The 14,145-nt window shown below is 35.9% G+C and overlaps 1 protein-coding gene across 8 annotated transcripts in view; it reads right to left on the reverse strand.

Annotated features, from left to right (window-relative positions):
* Positions 1–14,145, reverse strand: part of RAPGEF6 (Rap guanine nucleotide exchange factor 6) — a 207,433-nt gene that overhangs the window by 141,934 nt on the left and 51,354 nt on the right. For all 8 annotated transcript variants that reach the window (XM_060177662.1, XM_060177643.1, XM_060177648.1 and 5 more), the window contains one exon: positions 9,406–9,549. In XM_060177662.1, coding sequence (XP_060033645.1) covers positions 9,406–9,549 — 144 coding nt within the window. The remainder of the gene's footprint in view (positions 1–9,405; positions 9,550–14,145) is intronic.

Genomic DNA, 14,145 nt, shown 5'->3' on the forward strand with positions numbered 1-14,145 from the left:
AATTCACTTTTATAAAACTATGCATTCAAAATGTGTGATCATTTGTGAACTTTAGTTTTCCTTAATATTTTAAGAATTGTTTGCTGGGCTGGGATGATGATCAATGACAGAGTGCACGTGTGAGACCCTGAATTTAACCTCTAGCATCACTTAAAATGCTTTGTTTTGCATTTTTTTAAAAATACACCAAACTGCATTGATGTTTAAAATTCAGTCTCACAAATATAAAGAAGCATGATTCCAGCTCTCTAAATGTAAAATATAAAAACATGTACAGGTTAATTTTCAAGCACAGGTGCATTTTTTTCAATTCTATTTATTTAAACTTTATAAATGACTGGAATCTTGACATAATGATAAAATTTAGGCATAAATTAACTAAAATGTATTTAATCACTCGTTTTTTTTTAAAAGAATGATAGTACACATGAAACCAAATTTTTCTAAGATAAATTTCTAACACAAGCATTTTTTGTACATAAACATTAGTGACAAGATTTAAGAATACTCCAATAAGAAACAGTAATTATGTTCATTTATGACATCAATAGACAAAACCAACCAAATAAAGCAAAATTATAATGGGCACATTTCCCCCTCTTGTAAATCACGCTGATAATATATAAAGGACCTCAAGCTCAGCAAGCAACCTTCTCTTTAGCTGCTAACAAAACAAAACCGGCTGCTGAGTGTATGAAATGCAATCCACTAACCCCATATGTTAGTACTAATGTAGTCACCAACACAATAAAGAAACACTCTTCCTTTCCTTTAGTTTAGCCTCTAGGACAAAGTGGTATCCTTTTTCTTGTTCTACTAATCATTTCATAGCTATATGCCACTATACACATTACATGGTGAACCTAGCACTAGGTTCTACTTGATTCTCCTTATGTATCAATACCATAAAAAAATAAACAAAACCCAGGTAATTCTGGAAATACTCTGTGCCTCAGGCTTGGTTCAGATATATAGATGCTTCCATGTATGAAAACTCAAGTTATAGAGTTGCAATTTATTCACTTTTTCTTGTTATACCTCAATAAAATTTAAAAAAATAAAATTTTACATTCAGCATGTTAATCCACCAGTATTCTGATGATATACTATACTACCATTGTCTCTTTAGGACTAAATGATTTAACCTCTTAATTTCTGAAGAAATAAACATTTTTTATATTTATTCATGATAGGTAATAACAAAATAGCAGTCAATAATTTATCAAGTAAAATTTGATAATGATTTTTCAATCACAGAATTTTTTCATAACCTTACTCTATTACCTTAACAATTCAAGTAAATAGAAGCAAAAGAAGAATCCCTTAATGTACACACTGTCTAGGATTCATCACAAGAGGATAGTCATTTATTAAAATTTTAGCTTTAAAGCTTTCCTCACTACTACTATTTGATAATGTATTTATTGTATTATGTATGTTGGATTCGTAAGACTTCAAACTGTCACCAAATGTTTCTTTAATGTAAACAAATATAGCCATTTAAAGTTAACTACATGTACAAATTATTTCTAAACAAAAATGAAAATTGTAACATCTGACATGATATTGAAAAGCCAAATGACATTTTATCATAATGTCAAAGGTAAAGTGCAAGCCTTTAAAAAAATATTATGGCAAGCTTTCCACTTGTCACATCCTACACATCCTTGGCTTAAACTGAACATCTGACACGAATCTTTGTAGTTATCAGACATGGTTAAGTCTAATTACAGTTGTCCCCCAGGGATTCCTGATTTCAAACCAAATCCTCTCTATTACTCAGTCTTCTGAAGAAAAGGAAGCTAGAGTATTGAGTATCCCTAGTCCCCTTTTATTCTTCTGTAAGAGACAGTCTGCTTCAATACACTGTCATCTATGACCACTAAATGATCAGCACCACGCTGCTGAAAAACCCTGTCAAAGGCACCAGCGGGACACATGTACACTATGAAATATGATCCACTTAGTGAGTGATCAAGAAAGAAAAAGCAAAGAGGGAGAAGGAAACCTTTAGCATCAACGAAGATGATGTAAGCTTCTATAATTAGAATCAGTGAAACTAAAGGAACAATGAAATGGCACCATCATCTTTCTACCTCTCCCTACACTGTGCAGCTCAAACAAGCATTTTCCACTCATACACAATATACTTTGCACATGCAGTAAACTAGGAACTAGTTATTTATGCTGCATATTAACAGGCAAACCTAATCTAAAAAATTTAACTGCATCCTAATTTTCCTAAAGATAATACTGCTCAATAATTAAAATAGAGCTCTTCATATACATGAATGGTAAAAGGAAACTCATTTTAAAATTAAAGTTGTAAGAATACTGTCTATATCTGCAAATTCCTGGATTGTATAACCTTTATATCATTTGTCCAATTTTTCATAAAGTATTTTCTAGTTATAACTACTAAACACAGGATAGTTATAGAGCAAAATTAAACTACAAGGCTGGGAGCCAGATGATGGTACGTACACATGGCTGAGTGCACACTATACCACCTGCAAGGATCTGGGTCTAAGCCCCCAAGAAAAAAGAGAAAACTTCAGAAGCAGTGAAGCAGTGTTACAGGTGTCTCTCTTTCTCCCTCTCTATCACTACCTTCCCCTTTGATTTCTCTGGCCTATCAAAAAAAAAAAAAAAAAAAAAAAAAGGACAAGAAAAGAAAATATGGCTGCCAAGGGAGGTGGATTTGTTATGCAGGAACTGAACCCCAGCAACAACACTAGTGGCAAAACAAAATAAATGAACAAACAATAACAAACTCTATAAAGCAATATAATCAGTATTACTTGTTTCCTGTCTCAAACATTGTCACAAATCTTTATCTTAACCTCTGTTACACATAAATGTCAGTTGCTTCAAATAACCCTTATAAGAATTTAACAATTATTGGGAAAGTGTTCCAAGTATGATTTAAGAAAAAAATTTTAATGCCAGTTCCCTGAACAGTTTCACCTTAAAGGGAGGGAGAACTTCTCTAAAGAACCAGAAGAGTATGCCCTATCCTTTTTCTCCCAACACCACTTGACTTTACAAGAGTGAATGGTAAAGACAATTTCTAAAATTACTAGTTAAGGGCACAAGAAATAGTTGGGTACTGTGCTGATATGCCATACATGTGATCCAACTTCAAGTTCCACCCCCACCTAACTAGAGGAAGCTTTGATGATATGATTAATTTCATTTTTTTCTCTGTCTTTACTAAATAAATTCAGTACTTCATACAACTTAGTAATTTACTTATAAAGGGTCTTTAAGATGATTTTTATAACATTAACCCAGTAACTTAAATATATTAGTCATAATTTTATTCATAAAAGTTGTTTGTATTTGTCTAGCTTTATATCTTACCAATGTGTCCCAGACCCAACCTCCTCAGATCCCCACTCCACTAGGGAAAGACAGAAAACAGGCTGGGAGTATGGACCAACCTGCTAACACCCATGTCCAGAGGAGAGGCAATTACAGAAGCCAGATCTTCCACTTTCTGAACCCTATAAATAATGTTATATAAAGAACTTTGGTCCATACTCCTGGAGGGATAAAGAATAGGGAAGCTTTCAAAGGAGGGGATGGGTTACAGAAATCTGGTGGTGGAAACTGTATGGGACTGTACCCCTGTTATCTTACAATCATGCTGATCTTTATTAAATCACTAATAGAAATTAGGAAAAAAGTTGTTTGTATTAAGAAAAATGGACACACTACTCCAGAATACTTTGTTAAACATTTAAACCTATAAAGATTTATTACGTATTTACTTATGATGGAAAGAAAACCAGAGTATCACTTTGGTATATGTGATTCTGGGGGTCCAACTCAGGATCTTATGCTTGAGAATCCAACACTTTATCCACTGAGCCATCTTTCAGGTCTGCACAACATTAAAATATAAATGTTGACTTCCAGAGGTGAAGGCAAAGTGGAATAATTATCAGCAAATCCAAACTCCCCTAATACAATTTACAAAAAAATAAATATCCTCAGAAAGCCTCACTAGAACAATGAGGACTGTCTGAAATACAATTCTCTAAATGTGGGTGAATGTGTAGGTAGAGGGTAGAGACAGAACATCTCAGAGTAGCGCTCAGAGTAGTTGCTCCATGGTACTACACACCTCAACTTCCATTGTCCAAGGTGGGCCAGGACAGCAGGACAGGGGAGAAACTACCAGTTCTGACTGCAGGAAATTTTCCTAGGTTTGAAACACTCACAACAATTCACATTTGTGGCAGAAAAGAAACCATCTAACAACTGTCATCCAAACCCACTAGAAGTCAATCAGGTAGAAGTCAATTAGGTTGCCCAACCACACAGGAGAAATGTTTGACTATAAACAGCCAAAGGAAAAACTGCAGTAGCACATGCTGAGACTTTGCTCTGCTGAATGTAGAAAGAATTGTATTTCCCTGACTATGTTGGGACTTTAGGATAACCTGAAGGTAGCTTGGAAGTCTTGGAAGCCTCCTTCAGCAAGACCAGCTGGAGATAAGGTACATCACTCTCCTATAGTTGCTACCACACTTTATAAACAAAGAATTCTATCACTATAGTCTCAGCACCTTCTGCTAGTATACAGCAAAAGTTATTAAAGACACAAAGAAAAACCTCAGGCATCATGGATCAAATCAATCATGTTATTTCCTACATAAAATAGAACCACAAAAAAATCTATGAAGATAGAAACAGATGACTTATTCAGAGAAAGAATTTAGAAAACTTTTCAGGGGTCAGGCAGTAGTGCAGCAGGTTAAGTGCAAATGGCACAAAGCGCAAGGACCAGGTAAGGATCCTGGTTCGAGCCCCTGCCCCCCCACCTGCAGGGGTGTCGCTTCACAGGTGGTAAAGCAGGTCTGCAGGCATCTGTATTTCTCTCCCCCCCTGTCTTCCACTCCTCTCTCCATTTCTCTCTGTCCTATCCAACAATGAACGACATCAACAATAACAATAACAACAACAACAAGGGCAACAAAAGGGAAAAATGGCCTCCAGGAGCAGTGGATTCATAGTGCAGGCACTGAGCCCCAGCAATAACCCTGGAGGCAAAAAAAAAAAAAAAAAAAAGAAAGAAAACTTTTCATGAGGAATAGTAGAGAAATTTAAAGTTCTGATCTTACAACACAGAAACATATTCAATAGCATATCAAAAGAATACTCCATCAAGATTAAGTAGGATTCATCCCACTTAATGCAGTCATAGTTCAATACATACAAATTTATCTAACACACCAAAAATCAACATTCCAAAATCAGTATGACAAAAATCAACAAAGAAGACCAAAACCATTGATAGTATTCATAGGTGATACATAGGAAGTGACAGGATTTAACTCATATATGTGGTAAAATCCTCTTAGTAAATTGGGAACAGAAAGAATAGTCAACATAGTAAAGGCCATCTATGCTAAACCTATGGCTAATGGAAACCTATATTTAATGAAAACAAAGCTTCTGGAACTAGACAAGGACTTTCACTCTAACCATGACTGTTTAACATAGCTGTGGAAGTCCTTGCCAAAGCAGCCAAGAAAAGAATATTAAAGAAATACATATTGGCAAAGAAGGCACCACTCTTGCCAATGACAGGATAATATATATAGAAAACTGTAAATAACACACACATACATACACACACACACACACATACGGGGGAGGGACCTATTATAAACTATGAATAAATTCAATAAAGTGACAAGGATACAAATCAATTATACATAAGTCTGCGGAATTTCTGTACACAAAGCATGAGTCAGAGGAAAGGGAAATAAAGGAATTGAATCAATTTACAACTGAAGTAAAAAAGATAAAATGCCTTCGAGTAAATTTGAGTAGTGAACCATTTTTTCTGCCAAGGGCCATTTGTATATTTGTAATACTACTATCAGATCACACAAAATTATCAACTTAAAAATTAGCAATTAGGGGTGAGCAGTGACACACCCAGTAGAGGGCACACAAGTCATTCTGTGCAAGGACACAGGTTCAAGTCCCGAGTTCCCTTTCGATTACTATCAAAAAAGAAAGAAAAAGGAAGAAAAAAAAAAGTTTACTTGGAGTGATGAATTCATTGTGCTGGAACAGAACAGTCCCAGGGATAACCCTGGTGGCAAAAACAAAACAAAAAAAACCCTCCTAAAGCCAAAGAAAACCCCCAAAAGCACTTAATGTTACTATAAAAGAAGTTCCTAGATTTATTGAATTTCAAGTCTGGCCTGTGGCTGTATTGACAGGGCCAGATGAAATGATTTTATGGGCCATATTTGGCCTGCTGGTCAGACATTCATGGAGTAAATTTTTTAAAAAAGATAAAAGACCCATTACAATGAAAACTGCATGACACTATTAAAACAAAGACAAAAAAAAGTGGGGGAGGATGATCCCTGCTCATAAACTGGAAGAAAATATATGTTATATATATTATCTACATACAATAAAAACTAAATAGTCTAACTAAAAATACTTTACTATAGCAATTCTACACAAAACTTGTTCTAAAATAAACCAGATATGGGTATTTATAACTACAAATAAATGTAGCACCTTATGAAAAAAAAAGTAATGGAGGCGCACTCAGACCACACCCTTTTCTATGTATAAGGACCCAGGTTTGGAATCACATGGAAGCACCTGCAGGAGGGGAAGTTTCAAGAGTGGTGGAATACTGCTGTGGTATTTCTCCTGCTGTCTCTATCTCTCTGTGTCTAAAAAAATTAAGAGTTTGCCTGGAATTATGGGGCTCTGTAGGTACAGAGGTCCAGTGATGACTCTGGTAGAAAAGCGGAGGTGGGGGACAATGGTAACACAGGGTTTAAGTGCACATGGCACAAAGTGCAGGAACTGCTAAGGATCCCGGTTCAAGGCCTCGGCTCCCCACCTGCAAGAGGGTTGTTTCACAGGTGGTGAAGCAAGTCTGCAGGTATCTATCTTTCTCTCCCCATCTTCCTGTCCTCTCCAACAACAATAGCAATGACAACAGTATCAATAAGGACAACAAAATGGGAAAAATAGCCTCCAGAAGCAGTGGATTCATAGTGCAGGCACTGATTCCCAATGATAACCCGGAAGGCACCAAAAAAAAAAAAGGAAAAAGGAAAAAACCTTGAAAATTATCTATATTGAGAAACAAGTAAATTATGGCAATTATTACAATGGTGTAGTATATCACAATTAAGAATAAGGTTGTAAAAAAAATAACAGTTCTAAGAAATGTTCCACTTACACATCTGTGTTAACATATCACAAAATGTAGTGGCCCATGTTGAAAATATATTACCATGCACTAGGACCTGGGTTCAAACCTCCCAACCCCTAAGTGCAAAGGGGGGAGGCTTCAAGTAGTAGTGGAGCAATGTCGTAGATGTGTCTCTCTTCCTCTCTCATGAATGCCCTTCTCTATTTCTGTCTCCTATCCTCTATCAAAAAAGAAAAGAGGAAAGAAAGAAAAAAAAGACAGGAAGAAAGAAAGAAAGAGAGAAAGAAAGAAAGAGAGAGAAAGAAAGAAAGAGAGAGAGAGACAAAGAAAGAAAGAGAGGGAGAGAGAGAAAGAAAGAAAGAAAGAAAGAAAGAAAGAAAGAAAGAAAGAAAGAAAGAGAGAGAACGTAAAGGTAGAAAGTAGAATGTTAGGGCAGTAAAGCCCCAGCATTAACACTGAAGGGAAAAAAAGTTATCAAACATATTGTAAATTTCAGTATTGAAGTCAACTCTAAGGCTTACGTATATGTATCTACGTTTCAAAAGAAAATTCTATTAAAAATGCATGAAATGTTACCAATGGTTATATAACTGGGTGGCAGGCTAAATCTACTTACAGAATTTTTTAAATAGACAAATATCACATTTATGGAAAGTCTAAAGAGATTGGTTTAAATTAGTGATAGGGAAACTTACTATATAAAAAGAAAATTGTTGAGTTGGAGAGATAGCTCAACAGGTAGGACTATGCCACACCCTGAGTGCAGCAGGGGTTCTGACTTTGCAACTCACAGGAGGGAGCCATGGCACCAAGCGAAGCTCTGGTGTTTCTACCTGAGTCAAAAACTTAGTCTGAGAGCAGTCAAAGACACTATATGCAAGGTCCATCTCCCCTCTCCAAGTTGCACAATAAAAACAAGAAGTGAACCCATGTGGCTGTGAATATGGTGAAAATTTGAGCAACTATTTTATGTTATATTGTCAGAAGTAGAATGAATTCTACTCAGTCAATGAAATTATGAAAATGTGAATTAATCCTGAGAGGTGTCTTAAATCTAGCACTTATTCCCAAATAGTAATCTTTATTGGTAACATGGTATGACTGAACTTTTATTTCTAAAAAACCCAATGAAGGGAGTTGGGCAGCAGCGCAGCGGGGTAAGCGCACGTGGCACAAAGTGCAAGGACCAGTGAAAGGATCCTGGTTCGAGCCCCTGGCTCCCCACCTGCAGGGGAGTTGCTTCACAAGCAGGTCTGCAGGTGTCTATCTTTCGGAGGTCTCCCCCTCTCTGTCTTCCCCTCCTCTCTCCATTTCTCTCTGTCCTATCCAACAATGACGACATCATTAACTACAACAATAAAACAACAAGGGCTACAAAAGGGAATAAATAAATAAATAAAAAGTATAATAAAAAAAAAACAAAGAAACAAGCATATCCTCAATAATTATGCTGTAATCAATCTTTAAACTAACTTCTTATATTTTAGGGAATTATATCTCTTGAAAACTGATAAAACATATTTGTATTACTTCTTAGATTATCTTTTGAGTGAACAACTTTTCAGTCTGAAATGAAGTTATCTATAATTACAAAACTGTAGACTTCTGAAGAGCTTATATTTCTTCCGATGTTACAAGAGTCTGCTTCTTCTTTTACAATATTTCCATGTGAAACATTTGCATAAGTTTCTGTACCATGCCATAGTAAGTGTATTTGTCCTACAACTAGATGTAAGAATTGATTATTTTCATTTCTTTTGTCTACCTTACAGTAAGTATGTAAGAGGAAAAAAGTCTTTAAATGAGTCTACTACCTAACTTCTCAGAGAGATAGGTTCTCAATCTATATTAGTCAGTCAGTAAAGGCAAGAAAATCCACAAACTGGTTTAAAAAAAGTTAGAAATAGACTAAAACCCATTTTCAATTACTGAAATAAAACCCAATCCAAAGATAACAGTGTGAGAATACCTCCATCCAACTCAACTAAGCGGAAGCATTTCAAAAAATTATATATACTCACTAGGCCAGAATTTTCCATGTATAATCCAAAGTGTTGAAATACTAAAAACAGAAGCACTTAAATATGAAACATTAACTTAGCCTGAACTGTAATCCATAAGATCTAAATTGCTGATTTTACTAAAGGTGTATGTTAATACACTGTATATGAGAACTAAGAAGCATTCCTAAATATACTCACAGAAAGATAGTTGTTAATATCAACATCATCAGTGATGGTTTGGCGCTCTCCTTTATAGTTAATTTTCCGAAACCTTCGCCGAGAATGTCTGGCTGGAATTTCTCTTTGTAGAATGCAATCTTCATTATCTTTGGAATTCTCTACCTGAAACACATGTTCAAATTCTTGATTAAATATCCAATTTTTCCATATTACTGACAGTGTGTGAAGTTTTAAAAGGCTCATAAGGAGGCTTCATTTACTTCTTGCAAGAAACTGCTTTAAGAAAACAGTCTGTAAAGAGTAATGCTCATGAGTCTTCTAAGATTAAAGGTTGCATTATTATAAAGATCTGAATACCACAGTTTCCTTCCAGGAAGTAGTCGCTCTTGCTCACATAAACATATAACTTCTAAATAAAGTCACTTACCAGAAATGAAGACTACACCTACCTATTCTACTATTATAATTTCTGAATTAGTCTAATTACAAGTAGCTTGCAAGACCTATTTTATTTAATGTACAATCATAGTTATGATTTCAGTGCACTGCTAAATGATTAAGTAAAAATGTTATGTGCATTATTATTACGGGTTTTATTTGTTTTTTTGGCCTTTCTTGACTGTGTTACAACAGTCAAGAGTAAGGCTAGCCTCTTTTAAGACAGAAGGGAAAACTACCATTTATTGAAGGCTTAAAATGAGTTAGTTTGTATATATATTATACTATTCATTACCTGTAGTAAGCCTGCAAGTAATACTCTTATTTCTAGTTTGTAGATGAACAAAATAGAGTCCAAAGAGTTTAGTAATTTTTTCCAGTTTCACAACAGTGATAGTTATTACTAAAGGATTTGGAACATATGTCTAGCTGCCCCCAAAGCTTATTCTACTGATACAAAACCAAACTGTCTAATCTTAAGACTTAGCCACAATTTTATAATTCTGAAACAATACATGGGAGCTCATTTGGGGAGATGCTTCATGAGCACTAGAGTAGTGCTATGGCATCTCTCTTCTCTATATGTATCTCTGTCACTCACCCTTAATCAAGAGGAAAGGGAGAAGAATTAAAAAAAATTAATAAAAAAAAAAAAGACTGCCAAGAGTGGTGGATTCCTGCAGGCACTGAGCCCTAGTGATAGTTATAGGGTATAAACAAAACAAAACAAAACAAATCGGGGGGGTGGGGAAGGCAAGGTCCATGCAGTAGAATATGCCTTACCATGAGCAAGGCTCTCAGACTAAGTACCAGTATGGAGGGAACTGAGAGAGCTCTGTAGATGATATCTCTCCTCTCTTAAGTAATGAAATTATTACAATCAGTTTTAATCCTGTTACTTCAGACATATTCCTATAAATTCCACCATCTATATAAATCCCTCAGATAAATAATTTTATCAAGCTTATTACACTGGACCTCTAATGGTTATCAAATAATTCCTAAACAGTTATATTTGCTATTCAAAGTCACATGTTATATTCCCACACTATTTTTCTTTTCATTTTTGTAAGCCTGGGGAAAAAAAAAACACCTGTTCTTAACCTTCCTCCACTTAGATAAAACCTCTCATGCTGATGATTCCCCAGATTTTTCAGAAAAAGTTAATGTCTAAACTGTTTTGGTGCAAATATGAAAGATCAAAAGTAGTGATCAAAACAATATAATTATTCATAAGGGTGTGTGTGTGTGTGCGTGTATGTGTGTAGTGTGTCTGTGTGTTTTATCTTATCACTTAAGTAACTTATTGAAATTATTTCCTCAATTTGTTATTCTATTCATTCTTTGTATGTAGAAGATATCTACCCATCACTTAAGAGTCATCTCAACTGCCACCACTTTTTCAGGCTAAAGGACAGTCCCCTCGTCAGATCACAACAGGCTTACTATGTATATACAACCTGGGACTCTCTTATGTAAGATATGTTACCCACTACCTTACACCTCTGTATTTGCTGCTGCTACTTTTGCCTAAAAGCCCATTTCTTCTGTTAAGATCTTGATAGCCCAAGGTTCATTTCAAACAACTCCTCCACCCTAGGAAGGTGTCTCTCTTGTTACAGCACTAAGCTTACCTACCATAATTCTTAAATAAACTGACCTCACTAAGAAGGTACCTAATAAAGAAATCACACTGTATTACACTCATATTTGTTCACTTGAATAAGTCCACCAAAATGGACATTATAATAGGTTCTCCATTTCCCCAGTATGTCAAGTCTCTGAAAATATGTATGATGTACCAAAGAAACATATAGATAACAATGCTGATAACACTCTTGTGAAAGATAAAATACAGGAGGGAGGGGATATGATTTTGACTTCAACAATTACTGAACGTGGGCAGGTAGAAAATATATGTGACCTCGAGATTCAGTTTATTCTTCTAAAAATAATGGCAGAGTGACAGTTATTTCTTGAACCACTATACTAGACCATGCACTAAAATCCCAAGTTATAGATAGATAGCATTTAAGGTTCACATTGAACCTATTACTAGGAAAAGACTATACTTACTATTTTAACAAAGGGCAGTGAAATTCATAAAATATCTCATACAATGGGTGAATAAGCACTCCAAACAGAATTATGATTGACAGTTTATCTACATCTTTATACTAACTTTTCCCAAGAGGTCAATGAGATTTTCTTCTTTAGGCTAAAGGTAGTATCAGACCTTTTCATATTTATTATTAATTTAAAAAAAATTTTATTTATTTATTTTCCCTTTTGTTGCCCTTGTTGTCTTTTTATTGTTGTTGTAGTAATTGTTGTTGTTGTTGGATAGGACAGAGAGAAATGGAGGGAGGAGGGAAAGACAGAGAGGGGGAGAGAAAGACAGACACCTGCAGACCTGCTTCACCACCTGTGAAGAGACTCCCCTGCAGTGGGGAGCCGAGGCTCGAACCGGGATCCTTCTGCTGGTCCTTGCGCTTTGCGTCATGTGCGCTTAACCCGCTACGCTACCGCCTGACTCCCTTATTATTATTTAATTTATTTATTGGATAGAGACAAAGAGAAATTGAAAAAGAAGAGAGGTAAAGAGAAAGACATCTGCAGCACTGCTTTGTCACCTGTGAAGCTTCACCACTGCAAGGGCACGAACTCGGGCACATGGTAGTGTGTGCTCTATGAAATGTGCCAGCTTCTGGACCCCAATATTTATTATATATTGAGCGTAAGAAGAAAGTTAAACTATTTTCTCCCCCTTCCCTTCCAAGATTATTGCTGGGGTTTGCAGCCAGCACTATGAATCCACTGCTCCTGTCAGCCATTTTTCCATTTTATTGGGTAGGACAGAGAGAAATTAAGAGAGAAGGAGACAGAGAGGGAGAAAGATAGACACCTGGAGACTAGCTTCACCACCTGTGAAGTGCCCCCCCTCCCCCACAGGTGGAGAACTGGAGGCTGTAATCCAGATCCTTTCTGGGTACTTGTGCATAGTACTACGTGCACTTAGCTGGGTACAGCACTGCCAGGCTCTAATAAACTATTCTTCAGCTCCACTGTAGGGGGGTGGGGATAGGGACACAGACCTTTGGTGGCAGGAAGGCTGTTAATATACACTCCTATTAACTTACAGTCTTATAAAGCATTATGATGGAGGAAATAGACTGAATGTCTCAAGTTCTTTAAATGCATAGATTTCAGTTTTGAGTATATATTCCTTTAGTCTAAGCACTTAATGTTTCAAATTTATAAACTGACTGAATTATGATACTAGGCTAAATATTTAATGCACTTTTAATAATAACTTTTTTGAAATATTAATCACCTATAATCTTAGGCCAGGTAAACTAGAAGCAACCGATCCAGTCAATACCTAAGATATAGTTATTTGTAAATAGCATTAAATTACATAAATCATGGTGAGGTCAAGTATGTAAATCCTAACCATGAGATTTTCAAAGTAAACCAAGTTCCCAAATAACTTGGTTATAATAATAATTATAACCTATTGCCTTCTTAAACTCTTAAGACACCAAGGAACCTTCCTCATTCTCTTTAAAATCCATGTTTCTCCCAGTCCTGGAACTTCTGGGACTTGGCTTGTATTTCTTCATGCTTCTCTAGATCATCTACCATGTGATACTACATCTGCTAACCTCAACCAAATCAATGCAACCAATGACACCTTGACATGCTACCATGATATCATCCTGACCTCCCTGGGCAAACAACCTCACTAATGTATCCAGCAACCTGACCTCTCTAGAGCCCTACTCCACTAGAGAAACACACAAACAAGCTAGGGGTATGGATCAACCTGCCAACATCCATGTTCAGTGGAGAGGCAATTACAGAAGCCACACCTTCCACCTTCTGCATCCTAAAAAGAATTTTGGTACATACTCCCAGAGGGATAAAGAATAGGGAAGCTTCCAGTGGAGGGGATGAGATACAGAACTCTGTTGGTGAAAACTGTATGGAATTATATCCCTGTCATTTTACAATCTTGTTAATCACTAATAATAAAAAAAATCCTAAAAAAAATAAACTTGCTATAGTGAAAAAAAAACTTTCAAATGAAAAAAAATTATGAAAATGGTCAATGACTATAAGTAACAAGCAAGCAGGTTAAGGACGGACCAGGCCACCAATCACTGAGTTACAAGTCAAAGCCGTCTACATTTGAAAGTGGGGTGCCAAACTTGAAGAGACCATGTCTGAAACATCAAGAAAGCTAAGAATTTTTCTTTCTGTCAAATCAGTCCTAACCGAAGCACAAAGTAATAATAGATTTTGAAACTATCTGTATAC

The sequence above is a fragment of the Erinaceus europaeus genome, chromosome 2, assembly GCF_950295315.1.
Source record: "Erinaceus europaeus chromosome 2, mEriEur2.1, whole genome shotgun sequence".
NCBI classification, from domain to species: Eukaryota; Metazoa; Chordata; class Mammalia; order Eulipotyphla; family Erinaceidae; genus Erinaceus; species Erinaceus europaeus.